Source organism: Podarcis bocagei, assembly GCF_964188305.1.
Source record: "Podarcis bocagei genome assembly, chromosome: 14".
Taxonomy (NCBI): Eukaryota; Metazoa; Chordata; class Lepidosauria; order Squamata; family Lacertidae; genus Podarcis; species Podarcis bocagei.
Genome location: NC_138139.1, coordinates 22,883,084 through 22,902,950, shown reverse-complemented (window position 1 = coordinate 22,902,950; position 19,867 = coordinate 22,883,084). Strand labels below are relative to the sequence as shown.

The 19,867-nt window shown below is 43.6% G+C and overlaps 1 protein-coding gene across 1 annotated transcript in view; it reads right to left on the bottom strand.

The window, feature by feature from the left end:
* ADAMTS17 (ADAM metallopeptidase with thrombospondin type 1 motif 17) overlaps window positions 1-19,867 on the bottom strand; it is a 189,044-nt gene that overhangs the window by 15,720 nt on the left and 153,457 nt on the right. The window contains 4 exon segments of the mRNA XM_081171354.1: window positions 5,886-6,038; window positions 12,607-12,811; window positions 19,257-19,384; window positions 19,386-19,393. Of these exon segments, the coding sequence (XP_081027480.1) occupies window positions 5,886-6,038; window positions 12,607-12,811; window positions 19,257-19,384; window positions 19,386-19,393 (494 nt within the window).

Here is a 19,867-nt window from a genome sequence, read left to right as displayed (position 1 = left end):
CCCTTGCTGTCAACAGGTCAAAAGTGGAAATTTCACCTAGAATGGACTAGGTGGGGTTTTTTTTTTTGCTAGAATTCAGTCACTAACAACATAATTCAGCTCTAGTTTTTGGAAACTAAGGTGAAGCTACTGAACCTGTCTGCTTTTAATTGCATTCTGTGTATTCTTTTGGAAAAAGCAGCTTCTTTGTTTAAAGACCATTAGGTGGGCAAAGATAAGATATGTCTATTAACTAGACATGGGGGAGAATTTTGTTCAGACTGCATTTTTAAGTGAATTGACCTAATTTGAAGCTTCCAGACTATGCACAGACATTAAAGCAACTATCCATCAGATTTGACACTTCTTCAAATCTTGCAATACGGATCTTGGCTCAAGAAAAAGTTGCAGACATGCATACAAAAATGTGTATTTTGAGGATAAGTCTAGGAATAGATGCATTGATATATAAAATAAGTATTTAAATATTCCCCTCCCCCCTCCACAGGCTTATATGACCAAGGTAGAATACAATATTCCTGGGAAATTCCTGTTCCTTGTGAAAACATGGAATCCAGTAATGTAAAGGGACTTGATATACACTAAGGGAAAATTAACAGAATATTTGTCCGCACTGCATTCTGGAAAGGGATAATTTTTGGCTTTCTACAACAGAATTCTCAGCACCTTACTGAACAAAACTGTCAAAGGATCCTGGGAATTAAAGCTGAAACAAAAAGGTGTAAATCTGTGACACTAACTATAGTCTCTACTTTCTTAACCTAACATTTGCTTGACTCCACAAAACCAGATTTATATGGTCACATACTGCCCATGTATAAAGGAATCATATGAAGCCCCAGGGATGTGCTTGTACTGCAGCTGCCCCAGTAAGTGTTTCAGCATATCCAGAATGCCAAAGTTAGAACGTCTGAACTATGTGGCCTTCTTATAAGGTGCTCTGGTAGGCCTTGAAGGAAAGATCTTAAAGAGATCCACCAATCCACACAGAGGGAGCCATATTTTAATCCTCTCCCTCTTGGCTCATCTCCTGTTACTTCACTGCTCATTTATTCAGTCACCCTCTGCAAAAGGAAAATCCCCAACATATTCAAGTAACAAGAATGCCTCACAACAATGAAATGTCGTCTGTAGCCCCATTTACGAATGTGGCTTCTTGGCCTTATATGTATGTTGCTGATCTCAGTCCAAATATACCAATTCCTGTTCCAATGGGGTAGGCTCAATCCCAGTTTGAGAATTTGGAAGTGACAATAAACTATTGTGAGAATTTATTTCGAGTCCTCCTAACTAGATGGGTTTTTGAGGAACAGCTCCCTCTCCTTGGCTCAGTGGCTAATAATACATGGGCACAGTATCAAGAGTTTGGAAACCATAAAGCAGCTATGGGGGCATAGTTTCACATGGGCACGCCATCAACGTCTCCACCCTGTTCTTGAAGATTCCATCTATGCTTGCAATCCTAGTTTTAACAGAGCTAAACTGAATTTTCCTACATTTTTCTCATGCTTCTATGATTTACCTTGGATTTCCTTGGCTCAGACAATGGGAATAGTGTTTCCTTAGCTATATTGCACTACATGTAAAAGCTTTGATTCCTCAGTTTGATTAGTGTATACAGTTCCCTCTGCAAACATGAGAGCAAGAAATGTAGAGGGGCTTAGAGCCACAGGAAGCTGCCTTTATGCCGAATCGGATCATTAGTCCACCCAGCCCAATATTGTTGACACACCTTCCATTCTGTGTAGGAAGCCTGCTTCTGTGTGGCTGTTTTGGGCCAAGAGAACACCATGGAAACCTCTTGCACCCTGAGCATCCTGGGATACCAGAATTCTCAAGCAGGGATCCCTTGGAAAACAGAGTTAAGATGAGCAAAGAAGAACGTCTGCAATGGCAGTGGTGGAACAGATGGAGGTTGGTAGAGTTATTTCCAGGGGCTCTCCAGGGTTTCAGGCAGACCTTCTGGATGGAAATGATGTGCTCCATCACAGACTTGTGGTCTCTCTAAAAGTTAACAGTCACTAAGAGATAATAATAATAATAATAATAATAATAATAATAATAATAATAATAATAATAATAATAATAATTTATTATTTATACCCCGCCCATCTGGCTGGGCCTCCCCAGCCACTCTGGGCGGCTTCCATAAAAACCAAAAATACAGTAAAATGTCACACGTTAAAAACTTCCCTGTACAGGGCTGCCTTAAGATGTCTCCTGAATGTCAGATAGTTGTTTATCGCTTTGACATCTGCTGGAAGGGTGTTCCACAGGGCGGGCGCCACTACCGAGAAGGCCCTCTGCCTGGTTCCCTGTAGCTTTGCTTCTCGCAGTGAGGGAACCGCCAGAAGGCCCTCGGCGCTGGACCTCAGCGTCCGGGCAGACTGATGGGGGTGGAGACGCTCCTTCAGGTATACTGGACCGAGGCCGTTTAGGGCTTTAAAGGTCAGCACCAACACTTTGAATTGTGCTCGGAAACGTACTGGGAGCCAATGCAGGTCTTTCAAGACCGGTGTTATATGGTCTCGGCGGCCGCTCCCAGTCACCAGTCTAGCTGCCGCATTCTGGATTAGTTGTAGTTTCCGCGTCACCTTCAAAGGTAGCCCCACGTAGAGCGCATTGCAGTAGTCCAAGCGGGAGATAACCAGAGCATGCACCACTCTGGTGAGACAGTCCGCAGGCAGATAGGGTCTCAGCCTACGTACCAGATGGAGCTGGTAAACAGCTGCCCTGGACACAGATTTGACCTGTGCCTCCATGGACAGCTGAGAGTCCAAAATGACTCCCAGGCTGCGCACCTGGTCCTTCAGGGGCACAGTTACCCCATTCAGGACCAGGGAATCCTCCACACCTGCCCGCCTCCTGTCCCCCAAAAACAGTACTTCTGTCTTGTCAGGATTCAACCTCAATCTGTTAGCCGCCATCCATCCTCCAACCGCCTCCAGACACTCACACAGGACCTTCACCGCCTTCACTGGTTCTGATTTAAAAGAGAGGTAGAGCTGGGTGTCATCCGCATACTGATGAACACCCAGCCCAAACCTCCTGATGATCTCTCCCAGCGGCTTCATATAGATGTTAAAAAGCATGGGGGAGAGGACAGAACCCTGAGGCACCCCACAAGTGAGGGCCCAAGGGTCTGAACACTCATCCCCCACCACCACTTTCTGAACACGGCCCAGGAGGAAGGAGCGGAACCACTGTATAACAGTGCCCCCAGCTCCCAGCCCCTCAAGACGGTCCAGAAGGATGCTATGGTCGATGGTATCAAACGCCGCTGAGAGATCCAGCAGAACTAGGAAACAGCTCTCACCTTTGTCCCTAGCCCGCCGGAGATCATCAACCAGTGCGACCAAGGCAGTTTCAGTCCCATGATGAGGCCTGAATCCCGACTGGAAGGGATCCAAATGGTCCGCTTCTTCCAGGCGTGCCTGGAGTTGTTCAGCAACCACTCGCTCAATCACCTTGCCCAGGAATGGAAGATTTGAGACTGGGCGATAGTTGGCCATCGTGGCCGCATCTAAAGATGGTTTTTTAAGAAGCGGTTTAATAACCGCCTCTTTCAGCGGGTCTGGGAAGGCTCCCTCACGGAGGGAAGCATTCACCACCCCACGAAGCCCATCGCCCAGTCCTTCCCGGCTAGCTTTTATAAGCCAGGATGGGCAAGGATCCAGGAGACAGGTGGTTGGTTTCACTCATCCAAGCAGCCTGTCCACATCCTCGGAGGTAACAGATTGAAATTGATCCCACTCAACTTGACTAGACAGAACTCTAGCACTCTCCCGCCCCGGCCCTGCTCCCACAGTGGAGTCTACTTCTTCCCGAATCTGGGCGATTTTATCTGCAAAAAACTTTGCAAAATCATTGCAGGAGAACATGTGGCCCGTACTGGGCCCCGATGTTGCAGGTGGTTCTGCTAAATTGTGAACCACCTGAAAAAGTCTCCTGCTGCTGTTTTCTGCAGATGCAATAGAGGCGGTGAAGAAATTCTTCTTCGCCGTCGCTATCGCCACTTGGTAGGCTCGACGTTGAGCTCTAACCTGTGTCCGGTCATATTCGGAATGAGTTATCCACCACCGGCGCTCTAGCCGTCTCAACGATTGTTTCATTGCCCTCAGATCCATGGAAAACCACGGGGCTGTCCGGGCTCCATGCAATCGGAGAGGGCGCTTCGGAGCCAAACAGTCAATAGCCCTGGTTAACTCCACATTCCAGCGGGCCACCAGGGAATCGGCTGAAAGGCCATCAACATGGGATAAAGCATCCCCTACCACTCTCTGGAAACCATTTGGATCCATTAAGTGGCAGGGGCGGACCATCCAAATTGGTCCCACCTCCCTGCAGAGGGGATGGGTCGCAGAGAAGTCCAGTTGCACCAGGAAGTGATCTGACCATGGCACTTCTTTCATTTCGCTTTTACTTAGTGTCAGATCACCAACATCCATAGAGGTAAACACCAGGTCCAAGGCATGTCCACGGCTATGGGTTGGGCCAGACTTATTCAGGGACAGCCCCATGGAGGCCATGCTTTCCACGAAGTCCCGAGCGGCCCCTTGTAAGGTCGTGTCGGCATGGATGTTAAAATCCCCTAGGACGACCAGGCTAGGTGTCTCCAGGAGAACATCCGCCACGACCTGAAGCAGCTCGGGCAGGGAATCCTTGGTGCAGCGGGGAGGTCGGTACACCAAAAGGAATCCTGTACTGCCCCTATTGCCCAACTTCCAGAACATGCACTCAGAAAACTGGGTCTTCCCAATAGGACGCCTGGTGCAAACTAATGACTTCCTAAAAATCACTGCAACCCCCCCTCCCCGCCCACGTGACCTGGGTTGCTGTGCGTAAGAGAAACCTGGTGGACAAGCAGCGGCAAGGACAGGCCCATCTGCTTCATCCAACCAAGTCTCTGTTACACATGCCAGGTCAAATCCTCCATCCATGATCAAGTCATGGATGGCAGTGGTCTTACGAATCATTGACCTGGCATTGCACAGCAGCACCTTCAGGTCACGTGGGTATCCCTTGCTGATTCTAGTATCCATCCGGACAGGACCAGACCCGGAGGCAGGGATAGTCCTCAGACAACGACTAAACCTGCCTCCTCTGTAATGACATGGTCTGGTCTTAGCGTAACTCCTCCTCCTACCCGTGATCACTGAGATCGGTTGTCCCAGTGCATCCCCCCCTGTGGAACATGCCCCAGCCATTTTGTGGGCTGGGGCCCACTCCCCGGCAGCCCTGAACCCTCCCCCTAAAAACAAAATAACACCTTAAACAAACAAACAAAACCAATAAAACAATACAAACAAAAAAATGTAAAAATTACAAAAACATCAAAATAAAAAAAATAATACTTCCCCAAGCCCAACCAAACATCCATCCCACCCCCACCCCCCACATACAAAAAATCCAAAGAAAATTTTTAAAAAACATTTTAAAAACACTCTGTGCCTCTCCGGCAGTAACAACTGTCCTAGTGAGGCCTGTCAGGCCCCGCCCCGGGCCAGGTGGTAAGTGGCAGGGAGGAGCAGGGCCCTCAGGCACTCACTCAGGGGACTCCTCCTGGGCAGCAGGCAGCAAGCAGCACGCAGTCCTTATGAGGCCCCAGGCCCCGCCCCAGGCCAGATGGTAAGTGGCAAAAGCAGGGCCCACAAGCACTCACTCAGGGGAGTCTTCCTGGGCAGCAGGCCGCAAGCAGCACGCAGTCCTTGTGAGGCCCCAGGCCCCGCCCCGGGCCAGATGGTAAGTGGCAAAAGCAGGGCCCACAAGCACTCACTCAGGGGAGTCTTCCTGGGCAGCAGGCAGCAAGCAGCACGCAGATAACCAGTGGCCGTATCTGCTCTACTGAATTAAGGCTCCATACAGGGCTGAAAGCATGGCCTTACCTTGGACCAGTCTCCTGTTTTCCACTCATAACAGCCCGTGTAATCCTCGCACTCTTCCTCATCCCTCGGCCTAGTGGCTGAATCACACTTCCCTTGGGGGTTGGTGCATGTGACAGTTCTCTTCTTCTTCCCCTGCCCACAGTTGGACGAGCACTGCAAAGCAATGGGCACAATCATTGGTTGCTGATGAAAACTGACTTGGATGAAAACGGAGCAAAAATCTATTGTTGCCAACAAGTTTTTCCTAAGTGGTTTCAGATGTAAAGAGTTCTGCTTTCCCAAATGTTTCTCACAAGAATCTTCATAAAATTTTGACTGGGAGATTGTGGGCATATTGGTGGGAGATTGATGTTTGACATTAACTCTAGCCATCATCCATCCAAGGCTATGTACACAGCATATCTTCAAAGGACATTTAAAGCACACACACACACACCAAGAATCCTGGAAACTGCCATCTGTTAAGGGTGGGAATTATAAACCTGTGAGAAGCAAACTGCAGTTCCCAGTGTGCTGCAGTGTGTGTGCATGCTTTAAATGTATGGTGTGTATGAAGACAACTAGCGCTGTTATCAATACATTCCCCATTATGGGGTGAGGTGGAGTTTCACCAATACAGTTGTTAAACCTTCATTTTAAATGTGCAAAAACAAGGGGGGGGTATGCTACACACCAGGGCTGATTCTAAATTAGTTTGACTGGCAGATAATATTGGAAGGAAAACTGAGCTTAATAATATTTCAGACTTAAAATATTGCGAGCCACATTTTAAATTCAAACTGTAATGCAATCTGTGACATAAAGGAAACAATAAAAACACATAAAACCAATACAAATGTTTAATGTGGACACATCATGAAACCACCTCATTGAAGTTCATGGATCACTGGCGGGCTACAGATCAGCTTGTGAACTTCTGGTGTAGGGCATTAGCAGGGAAAAGTGTGGAACATGGCTGAATATTTAGCTCTGTCCCCGATGTCACAGCTTCTTTCAACAACCACATGTGCACATGGTTCTATGCACAGTGCAAGCTCCTGCTTGCTACATAGGGGCTTTGTATCCTTGGGACATCCACACAATCAGGGATCCTGTTCACACGAAACGCCTACTCATAAGCAGTAGCTTTTGCATAGGCCTTCCTGAACACATGCAACTAGGGATGTAAGAAGCATTTATTTGTCACATGCAGTACTGTATCCATTCTGTCGCAGTTCCTCTTCTGCCAAAGACTATGTTACTTGTCTTGCCACATACATTGAAAATCCATCAATGTATCCATCAAGATAAAATCTAGAACTGTGCCAAGTGATTGCCTGTTCCGCTTTTCAGGCCAAAATTTCTAGCTTTGGGGCAGGGAGATAAAATATTTTCACCCATACCCTTGATCATGCACAATGTATTCACTTTGTTTTCCCTGTCTCCCTCTTCTGCTTTTTGGTATTTTGTTTATTTAATTTCGGTTGAGAATTCTATAGGACGGTTCTAGCCAATCAAAGCTCATATACTAAATGTGGTGAGGTCACAACACTATGCAGCCAACCAGATTGGCTTACATGTTGACATCACAGAGAGCAAATACAGCTCATTAAGAGTGAGAGTAATGCTGGCTTCTGGTTCTACTCTCCCCCATGATAGCAGGAGATTGTTGGCAAAGGAAAAGCAAGGATGGTTGAGGGTAATTTCCTTGCAAATTCCCCCCAGTGATGGAGGGGGTGGGGAAACAGGCTTCACTTGCAGTTTGTCTTGGTACCTGGTTCTCGCTCCAGCAAGAAATGTGGGGTTCCGGGAGGCGCTGAGTGCAAAAGCACTTCGCCTGCCGAAAACCTTCCAAAGTCGCCATTAAGAAGCAGAGGTTCTCCTGTTAATTGGAGCTTAATTGGACTAAAGTACAGGCACGTGCTAGAAGAGATGGGATCACAAACTGTGGAACAAACCAACTGCAAAGACTTTAAGGTTTGAACTTGGATAAGACTTCATTCAGTGCAAGACGGTGGGGTGGGAGGGGAGCCTATGGTTTCTTTATTTAAAGTTTTCTTCTCTACGTTTATGATTCAGCAACCCTCCTCTGAATGTTAGTTTAGATTATATTTGTACAAGCGAGTATGGAAGAAATTGGATTATAAATATGGAATATAACATCAAACGGAACTGTGTGTGTAAAAAAAAGGGAAAAGGGAGGGAAGCTCTATTTTGCAAAAGGTTTATGATGGAAACTTAGAGCTGACTCTTCCCCTTTATTATTTACAAAGTCAAATGAATAACGCTAAGAGGACTTGGAATTTAATTTAATTTAATTGGAAGTATAATTGCTTATATATCTTGAGCTGGAAGGAACGATGAAAGGAGTCTGTGAAGCACGGGACAGAGCAATGGAGAAATTTCTGAAACAACAATGGGATATCAGCTTCACCCAAGGCATGACGGATAACAGCAACAAGCAGGGGACTTGCTGTCTTACAAGGACGGATAACAGCAACAACCAGGGGACTTGCTGTCTTACAAGGACAGCAAGAAACATAATGGACAGAATAATTTCCACACACAGGAAGAACAAGGATATAGTTTGAGTTCCTCACTTGTAGTTTTACAAATCATTTGATGCATCAACACAAATAGGAGTTATTAATATTGCAGTTGTTATATAGGGGATTATTATGACCGGAATGCAATTGAAATGAATAAGATTTTGGAATGCAGAAATAAAGAAAATTATCAAACCATCAAATCTAGCATGCAGGGGGTCACTTTATCTAAATTATATAATTTTGTGTTGAACAATTAGTATTAATAATTGTATTATGATTGGTATTGTTATAATAAGGTTATTATTGGACTAATTGAAAACTAATAAAAATTATTATGAAAAAAGAGAGTGAGAGTAATGCTTCCAGCCCTTGTCACATGAGTATTTCTAGCCAATCAGGAATATGATGATGTCACTAAAGGCAAACAAAGACTATTCAGGATAATATTTGTCAAATAAGCGAGTAAGCAACATTGCCAAGCAGTTATGGTGCTTTTTGACACTGCGGAAAATGTTCACGAAACTGCTCAGTCCTAATAAAAACGCTAACTTTTTCTGGAGCATCAATCTTCACACACACACCCTTCAAGGGATCAGCACAGAAGAAACTGTGGACTTGACACTGAATAAATAGTTGGAGATATGAGATACTCCATGAGATCTTTTGAATGCGCTCCAATAAGTTTCTCTATTTAGGGGGTCTAGGATGGAAACAGGACTCAACTTGATATACGTTACAATAAACGGGCAGATCTCAGCATGCCTGTCTAATCATCTTAAAAAAATACAATCCAGGCAGTCATGACCTGTTGACCCTGTTAAGGACATGAATGACAAGTGTTTATGAGCTGGCAAGCAAACAGACATGCTTTGAAATACTTCACAGCAACTGCAAAGTGACTTATTGAAGAAGAAGAAAATCTGGGAAGTCTTCCACTTAATTTATGGCTGCTCATTGCATGACCCCCTTATGGAAAGTAACATCTTCATAGTGTGAAAGCAAGAATAGAATTCTGCTGGCTACTGGGAAAGATTCCTTAAGATTGTAAGGATGGTGAAACTCAGCAGCTGGTCTTGAAATGAGTGACCAGATGTAACCATCCTCAAAAAAAAAAAAAAAAAAGAGGGAGGCTGAATAACTTGGTGCTGTGGAGCAGCATTAAAACACAAGACAGGAAAGGATTCAAAAGGCTTGCCAGCTGCTTTAGTCTCCTCCTCTAAAACAGGAAATCAGGACCAGCCAGACTGCACTGTAATCACTGGGCGCAACAAGTGTCATTTTGGGGAATGTGAAAATTCTCAGCATATGATAACAGAGATGTGCCCCAAAATGCCTTGCAGTATAGCAGAAAATGTTGGGGCACATGTTTCTGATTGAATTCTAGGATTCTGTTGGTCCTTGGGCACGGCACCCTCTGTAGGTCTCCTCAAGTCAGAAGAGGCAAGACATGAAAACTGAGAATTCTCCTTTGCTGCATCAGAACTTACTGGTTACTCTGTGCAATATAAGAATGGTAGGCAGGGAGGGCAGTGGGTCTTCTGATAGTCTTAGGACCTTGCCAAATGCCCGGCTTTGTTAATCTATGGAGCTGGCCGTGGTATTTCTTCTTTCTCTTTTCCATGGTTGCACTTACGAGTTGCTTTTTTTAAAAAATAAAAAAGCAAACTCAAAGTGACTTACAATATAATACATATTCTGACCTGTGGAAAGGAATCCTGATGAGACCCTCTTGGATTGTGTAAATGTGTGCAAGCGGAGAGTTGTGCCCAACCACTTGGGGTGACAAGTCAGCCCTGCTGGAAACTTGTCTGGCTTTTGCAAAGTTTATGCACGAGAAGTATAAGCAGATTTTTTCAGACTGGTACTAGCAGGGCTGATGCATTTCATTTGTTAATGTATGTAGTCAAGACAAAGGTCTTTTTCAGCCCCGCAACCTGAGATCCTTTTAATGGGAGATGCCAAGGTCTGAACCAGGGCTGTCAGCATGCAAAGAACTGAGTTATGGCCCTTTCCCTTAAACATAACCAGAACTTAAAAGGCCCTGAAAAGCAGAAGCAGGGAATCTTACTAATGACTATATAAAGTAGGACCAGATCCACACATTCCTCTTCATATATGTCAGTCCACTGAATGTGGTGGAGCAATGCATCATCTCAAAAAATTGCTACTGTGCCCCATTAAAGTAAGAATTCATTATTTTTCTCCACAATGAAAGTGAACCTTTGCTTTATGATTTAGGAACGTAATAGGTTGACTAAAAACCAGATTATATTTTGCATTTTATTCAAGTTTGGCAGCCAGAAAAACCCAAAGCAATTCATGTGAAATATACAGGAATTTCCATCAGCACCATTGAGATTTGAGATTATTATTTCATTTTAAGATTATACATGCTACAAGTAAACTGTATTAACCATGTACAATATACTTAAAATGACGTAACAATTATTCTCCTTCGCAGCAACATGCAGCATTAGGTCAATTAACAGCAAATGCCTATCTGAGACTTTTTTTTAACAAAACAACTGGTTTACATTTACCAATCAAGACACAAAATTGATTAAAGGAAAACACACCTCTCACTTTAACGTTATTAAAAAACCATGTACAGGTATTGCAAAGAAGTGGTTTAGCTGGATCCTTTATCTGATGAATCTCTCACATAGCACAATTCATATTTGTGGAACAAATTCAAGATGCAGATACTTAGAAGCTAAGGATTGGCTAACCCTGAAACCCAATGCCATGCACACACTTAATTAAGGAGCTTTGCTCATTTAATTTAGACAGGAGTCCGAAAGCAACCAAGGCACTCATTATATTAAACATTCAGCTGATCCTTCACCCTTCTAAGCCTGTGAAAGAGCTAGAAAATACCTTTAAAGGTTTTTGTGATAGGAACTCAATAATGCCAGCTGCAAAATATGAACTATACTGTAAAAGATTATGCAGAGCTAGTGGTAGGACTCAATGTTGTTAAAAGTCACAATATTACTTTTGTGGAAATAACCTCTTGGCAGCGATATTCCTAAAATCTATTTTCCTGAAAGCAATCACAAGACTCATTGACACAACCTTGAGCAAACAAGGCAAAATAGCAAGTTTTGGTAGATACACAGCAGAAGAACAGTGGGGAGTGGGGAGAAGTATTGAACCCGTGTTACTAAAATTGGTCTTACATCAATCACTGCCTGCTTTTCCTAATACATACAGAGTCACTGTGTGTTGAGAAAACGACTCTGTGAATACACCTAGGGCATTTGGCTCTGTTGCATGGTGACTGACTAGTTTTACACCCCTGGATGGTGTTATAAGTGTGCTGCTGGCCTGAAGAAAATTCTGGAATGTACTTCTTGAACCACCTAAACAAGAAAAGATTCTTGTGGCACCTTAAAGACGAACAAATTTATAATGGCATAAGCTTTTGTGAACTCAAACTCATCATATGATATAGTATGGATGCATGTGCCAGTGTGGTATAGTGATTAAGAGCGGTAGTCTCGTATTCTGGTGAACCAGGTTCGATTCCCTGCTCCTCCACATGCAGCTGCTGGGTGACCTTGGGCCAGTCACACTTCTCTGAAGTGTCTCAGCCCCACTCACCTCACAGAGTGTTTGTTGTGGGGGAGGAAGGGAAAGGAGAATGTTAGCTGCTTTGAGACTCCTTAGGGTAGTGATAAAGCGGGATATCAAATCCAAACTCTTTTTCTTCTTTCTCTTCATGGGGGCAAACCCCACCAATTTGAGCTGCTTCAGGAGGTGCCATTGGATATGTCCCAACCCTAGGTCCCGGAACTGGATTCTGGGAATCTGCTTTTGCAGGTGCTATTTGGGGCATGTAAAAGCACCTACATCAGGGTAGTCAATGTGCTGCTCTCTGGGTATTGTTGGACTACAACTTCCATGAGCCCCAGCCAGCATAGGCAGTGGCCAGAAGGATTAGGGAGTCGTAGTCCAACAACATCTGGAGGGCACCACATTGGCTAATCCTGGCTAGAAAACACTGATTCTTAGTAGTCTGGGGAAAAAATATTAAATTTAAGACTTCCACAAAATGCCCCTTTGATATTTATCTTTAAAAATAGGTTAATTATGGATCACATGAAGTAGGATTTGCTCATGTTTAGTAGACTCCAATTTGGGGTTTTTATTGTGGAATTTCTGTCCTTTTCCTCCCACCAAGACTTCTTTACCTTAGACCACTCCGATGCTTCCCATATGGAAAGGCAGTCTCGACCTTCACAGCTTTGAATTGGTGTTGGCTTCGGGCCGAGGCAGTAAAGATCCCTAGTGTTGACATAGGTGCCATTCTGCAGCTGATAGACACATGCCACTTCTCGGATCTGGATGCCTTTGGAACAGGTTGCAGAGCAAGAGCTCCACTGCCCAGCCACCCACCTGTTAAGAAAAGAGAGAAAAGGGATTCAATAGGGACACAGCCCTTTGAGGCACAAGGTGTTTATACAAAGCCACTCATCAATCACTGCCTCTTGTGCCTACCCTGCGTGGGTGTCAGGCACCACCAACCTGTGTCCAAGGTTTTTATTATTTGAAACATTTTTAATGCAGAATTAAGAGGTTTTAAATCTTGACACAAGCAACCCCTGCAATTTCTTGGTGGTGGAAGATTATGCAGGACAACAACCTAAATAACCTTGATGTTCTTTTCCAAGTCAGGGTTACTGAAGCACACTACATGCATATTAGTAATCCTTTCTTCCTTGGGCCCAGATAAAAGTGTCCTCCTACCTTGTGTAAGCTGGTTTAAAGACAGGAATGCTTTTGGCATGGCCAGTTCCCCTTACAGGCAATGCACCTCAGAACTAAACTTGCAGGGGGTTCTGGGGTGCCCTCTTTCTGCAGCTCAAATCCTTGAGCTAGATCTGTATACAGTGATACCTCGGGTTAAGCACTTAATTTGTTCTGGAGGTTCGTACTTAACCTGAAACTGTTCTTAATCTGAAGCACCACTTTAGCTAATGGGGCCTCCTCCTGCTGCTGCGCCGCCGGAGCACGATTTCTGTTCTCATCCTGAAGCAAAGTTCTTAACCTGAAGTACTATTTCTGGGTTAGCGGAGTCTGTAACCTGAAGCGTATGTAACCCGAGGTACCACTGTACCTATTTAGTGATGCAAATTGCTTGCAATTTAAGTGCCTTAATGATAACTATATAATCACGTAAGTTAACAGCAAGTGTTGCCCGTCTCTTTTCACTAAGCAAATAAGTTATATAAAAACCACCCAAGCCATTTATACCAAGGGTCATTTGGAAGCCTGTGGCTTGCAGACCATGGTTATGCTGTTTAACCGAAGCAAAGTTGCTCATGGGCACTGAACATCCAATTCTAAAGGTCTCCATGCCCCCTTTGATGCTCAGCTGCTAATGCTAGCTTTTCTGTGGCATGAGCTAATCCAAGAGGGCCAGGATTCCTCTGCTTCTAGCTGTGATATCTGAGCAGACCAACTAAAACCATCAAGAGGGGTCAAACCATCAGAAAAGTAAAAAGAACAAGAGGAGATTTCAGGAGTGATGAGGTCAGAGTATGAAGAGGAAAAGAGAACCACCAGGGGACACTTGGCAATTATGTCATCTGCTTTGTTTAAACAATTGACACAAATAGTGCACAGCTATTTGCAAATAAGATTGCAAATAAGATTCACATTATGATCAGCTCACAATGAAAAATCCCGTTGCCTTACATTCCCAGGTGCTGTGAAATATAACTGCTTGTCCCCAGAGATATGGACTCTACAGACCCTTTTGTCAGTCTGCCCTTCCAATCACCCCATATAACTAATTGCTATTTTGTTGAGACCTGAGCAGCAGAATGGAACTTTTTGAGAGTGACTCTGAGTTGGAGGTCATGGGAAGAATCAAGGAAAGAGGAATGTATTTGATAAATGCCTATATGGCATCTCTGCTAAGTGCTTCCTATGACCTGTCACAGAGGAAGATCCCCTCTGTAATTACAGGAATTCCTCGTCAAAGTGAAGAGCTGGAACAATAGCCCTGTGTGAACATGAAAAATGCATGAGGAGGGGGAGGGAGGTGGCAATCACAGCACCCTTTTTTCAGGAAGTTGGAATCCTGGTCTGTCTTTCAGACTTGTCAACTTGATTTGCCTCCCAACCAAACTAATCTTTGCAACCTGATGCCAAGGCACTGAGGGCCCCTCCAGACTGATTTTTTTTTTTTAAAAAAGCCTGGGAGTATTCTGCAACATGTTACTGACACACACACACACAGTGCTGCAGTGCTGAAATTATTCTGCTTTATTAGTTGCCCTGAGATGCTTCCCCCATGCTGCCACAATACTGTTGTCTGGAGAGGCTACAGCACCATAAAAGCAAAACAAAAATAAACCAGAAACTTTGTGGTACAGTGGTACCTCGGGTTACATACGCTTCAGGTTACATACGCTTCAGGTTACAGACTCCACTAACCCAGAAAAAGTACCTCGGGTTAAGAACTTTGCTTCAGGATGAGAACAGAAATCGTGCTCCGGTGGCACGGCGGCAGCAGGAGGCCCCATCAGCTAAAATGGTGCTTCAGGTTAAGAACAGTTTCAGGTTAAGAACAGACCTCCGGAATGAATTAAGTACTTAACCTGAGGTACCACTGTATATATAAAAAATAAATGCACTGAAATGCACTGAGTGGAAATGAAGCAGTGTGACTGCACCAAAACTTTTGCAGGTGCAAACCATAATGAAAGTGGGAACCCGTGTGACAGCCCTGATAGCATCATGAGCACAAATAATCATGAATATGCAATAAAAAGGACACCCACAGGCCACTATTTAAGCACTGAAGCACAAATTACAGATGTGTTGTTAAATATGTCATTGACTGAAAGTCCCAATCAGACAGGGGTGGTGAGATGAAGCTGGGAAGGGGAAAGAGAGGGACTGCTTTACTAATTTACTGTCCTCTCCAGGAGCAGGCATGGCTGCTGTCCAGGCCCTGCTGAATTAAGTCTAGCAACGGCATTGTAATCTCCCTGTGATCTATAGCTATTGCCAAAGAAAGGAGAGAAAAGGATTGAGAGCGAAGAACAGTAGAGATGAAAGGAGTGAAAAACTTGGTAGGAGCCACCCTGGTTGTTTGCCTCCAAAACTGACAGTTCGACCGCACACCATACAGTCCTGAGAAAAAGGAGGCTGTGACCTCACTTAAAGGGGAAAGGAATGGGAGGAATCAGAAAGGAGACAGCCTCTCACTTTCTTTTCCAGTTCGGTGGTCTGTAAGGAAACAGGAAGACGGGCATGAGACGAGCCAGGAATTCAGTACAATGACAGATGGGAAAATGGACAACCCAGACTGCACTCTTGTCCAGGTCCGGCATAAGTGTCCTTTTATGAACTCGGTACAAAGCTGCAACACGCACGGGGGTGGTTGTGGAATAACTTGAGTTTTAACTTTGTTAAGGACAAATTTACACCGACACTGTGTCAACCATCTTTTTAGCGCCACTTTCTAATTTTTTTTAATGAGCATTTTAAAAATGTTTTTATAAAACTGATTTTACAAAGGGGGAAGAAAAAAGAGGCAGGAAACTGTTTGGCTAGGGGAGCAAGATCTTCAAATTGCTGATAAATTATAAAAAACAATTTTCTCACCAGTTTTGAGTGGAATTATTGGAACATGGAACTCTTTCAGACGGTTTGTAGAACTCTGCCTCTTTGAGGATTCAAACACTAATATTGTTTTCAGTACGGCAATTCCAAGTATTCTAGTCTTCCTCAAAGAATTCTGGGAATGACACTTTGCTGGGGATGCTGAAAATTCTCTCTTAGAGATAACTAATCAGAATGTCTGTTTATGCTGGTTGGTTTTTATTTATTTAAACTTCATTTGCCACTCTTCAGACCAAGCTCTCAGATCAGCATCAGAAGTAAATACAATAAATGCAATAAATAGGAATATGCTAAGAAAACAACAAATTGCACAGAAAGTTAAAAGTCCAGCATTAAAAATAAAATACACCAACTTAAACAGCATAAGCAGATTTTTTTAAAGTTCCACTAACAACAAGCTGGCACAGCAGAGGTGGTCCTGCCTCCCATCATCACATGCCAAATTTCAGATGGTGGGAAGAGGAGGCAAAGCAGAAATTCTACAGATTAAAGTAGATTAAAGTGTGTAGGGCATCAGCCCTCTCTCCTTCATATCCCCTTTGACTCCTCAGCATCCCTTATAAAGTTTGAATTTCTCAATTTATCTACCAAATCACAGTCATTCTCTGAAGTACACACTACGCAAATTTTGCAATGCAGTTCTCTAGCTAAATAGCATGGACAATAATGAACATACTGAGGAATGCATTAGGGAAAACAACACACAAAAACTGCATTGCAAAAGTGTATATATTAGGCAAAATTGAATACAAACACTTGTATGTTTGGAGAAATTTACAATAAAGAATGCTGATGACTTTTACGGACTTTTACTGTTGCAGAATTGTAGAGAACTGAATTTAAGATTGGAAAAACGAGAAACAGAAAAGCGGAACTGACAGATTCTCCCATCTCATCCCAAGAATGACCATGTGAATTTCTGGTAGCAACAATGTCAAATAGCAGGCCAAACTACAGAGAAATCAAAGCGGTAGCTCTTATGAGAACCAGAGAGCAGAGCTCAATGTAGAAAACAGGAGAAGTTCTTGCAACAACGCTATAATAATTCCGCTTGAACTCTGAAAGCAAACCCAGAGCTTCTTTCTTTAAAAAAAACCAAAATAAACTATAGTCATGGTGAAAGAGAAAGGTCTCTTTAAGATGTTCTCGGTCAGAGAGTATGCCAAGCATGCATTTCTAATATCTGGGTGGGCAAACACTAATGGAAATTTAAATTCTACAGAGACTTAGAGAATGTGCTTCGGAAAACGTTTCCATTTGGCAGCTTCCGAAGTGTGAATGTGTGGTCGACCTGGAGGGAGCGAGAAAATGTTAGGAGAGAGGGAGAGGCGTGGCCTGCTTGGATGTGAAGCACTGTGTGGTTGTTGGTTGCCATGGTGCTGGTGGCAAAACGAACCAATGAGAGCCGCACACTCTAGTTGTCCAGCCGAGGATAATGGCCCTTTATTGTAACTCTAAATTGGCTCAGGAACTCCAAACCAAAAGCAGCAGTTCTGGAATTATATTAAGGGGAAGGATTAAAATCCATAGAGTAAGGCAATTTAGACTTCCCTTTCTCAACAAAACTGGGCTGGGTTGCCACCACCCTTGGATCAACCCTGACTTTTTTTTTTGCCTGTGGGCTAGCGAAAGGAAAATGAAAGTTTGGGGGTCAGAAATGGCACAGGCAGGCGGTTCCATGAGCTTCTTCAGGTGGGCTAGAAATCCACACAGACCAGAAACCAGAGTTGGACCACTCCATGGCAAACAGAAAAGGCCCAAAAGGTGCTGCGGAAAGCTGGATTTATTTTTAGAGAATGACCTGACATGTTTCAAGCTTTACAGATCTTTTTCAATGATGTGTTTTTCCCTTTTGCAACTCTTTCAGAGAGACCAGATTATTTTTCTTCAGCTGGTTTACCTCTCTGTCAATGATTCTTTTGGATATTTTTCTCTCAATTTGCCTAGAAATCTATACTGCCGTGAAGGCTTGAGAGGAGGGTGGCTGAACACCCCCACAAATGACAAGCATCCACTTAAGACCAACCAGTTTTAATTAATTTTAACACCAGAAATAACTAGAACCTAACTGACACAGGCCTACCTTAAACACAAGCAGACTGCCCAGACTAAGCTAGTCCCTAGTAAAGAAAAGAAGCCTCTGACCATATATGAGCAATGTATGGACTTGGCAAGTCACCAGGGGATTTAGAGACAACCACAGCAAATACCTTCTCTATAATGAGGTAGCAAATACATTCAGTTTCTTATGTGCAAGACGTTTTTCTAAATGGAAGAGTACTTATCTATGTAAACCCCCACCTGCAAACTTAAGTGGTACAGTCCAGGCACAGGATTACCATCTCAGAGGCAACTTGGCTTAGGGGTCCTGGCTTTCCTGACATGGCACAAAGATGTTATTGAAGGATCACAATAAAACATAGGGAATGGAAGGGCTCTGTTAATCTCTCTCATTTTTGTGCCGCTCCAGAAACATTATGCTCTTTAAGAAGCTGTCTGGCAACTAATCCATTGGTCCATTTAGCTCATCATTTCCCACACTCCGGCTCCCTGGGGTTTCAAATAAGGATGGGAGAGAAATTCAATTCAGTTTTCATTTAAAGGTGAATCTACCTAATTTGCACTTCCTGAAGCAATATGAAAATTGGAAAAAAGCCATCTTTCAAAATTCACACTTGTACAAATTCTGTGACGTGGTTCACCAACCAAATAATGTGTAAAAAAAATGCACATTCTATGATCTCCCAACACCCTTTCTTGTGTGACTCTCAGAAGCGGCCCTTGGGTATGTTGGATCAATGATGTTTAAGAATTAAAATATCAAGTCATTATACCCCCCAGTAGAGTAAAAAAGAGAGGTTGGGTGTGCAGATCTACCAAATAAGTAGAAAAGGAGCTTTATGGCTGAACAAGGCAAAGATGCACAAATGCATTTGTAGATTGGTATGCTTGGAAAAATAGGAATTTGGATGCAGTTCCATGCAGCTCCAGGGGTGTTATAAATGAGGCTTAAACAGTTTTTAATGTATAAGTATAAAACCTGCATTGGCGAGAAGGCTCAATTCTATTACAAATGCCTTATTTGTGCTTTCTCTGTTGCATTTACAATGCTCATGCAATCACATAAATAGTGCACGGGAGACTACAATGCAATATGAACCTTTGTATATGAAAAAGTTTGTGACGACTGTAATGCAATCCTTACCTTGACTGGCAGGGGTGCACATTACATCTTCTGACCTGAGGCTCGGGACGGGTCACCCGCTGGCAGGCACTGTCGTTCACCAGTATCATAGTCTTGTTAACAACCCGCGTGCAGGACACAATGGTTTTACAGTTCTCCTGGATGCAAAATGGGGGTGGCGGTGTATTTAATTCATTAAATTATCTAAATATTTCTTTTTCTTCAGAGGCAATCTGATTTCTTAAATATCACTAAAAGAAATGTCTTGTTTGCTGAATTCCACTTGGTTGTGAACATGTCCCTATCTTCCAACATGGCTACTTTCCCAGGAACACCCCGCGGATATGGGACTCCAAGCCAAAGAACACTGCAAGATAACTCTTCTGAGCGGTTGAATCTAATTTCACCCATATCCATTATCTGGGAGCCTTTGAAGCTCGCTAATTTGGAATGGGCTTTCTCAGCTCCGAGGCCTGGTATCTGTCTGCTACAGTGTTGTTACTGTTGTTTTAGAAAAGCTTTTCTTCTTCAATTCTGAAATGCTTCAGTTAAGGATTCAGATGGGAGAGAACTTGCTGTGCATGATCTGATCAAGGGGATTGAGGATTCCCCTATGAGGAAAGGTTACAACA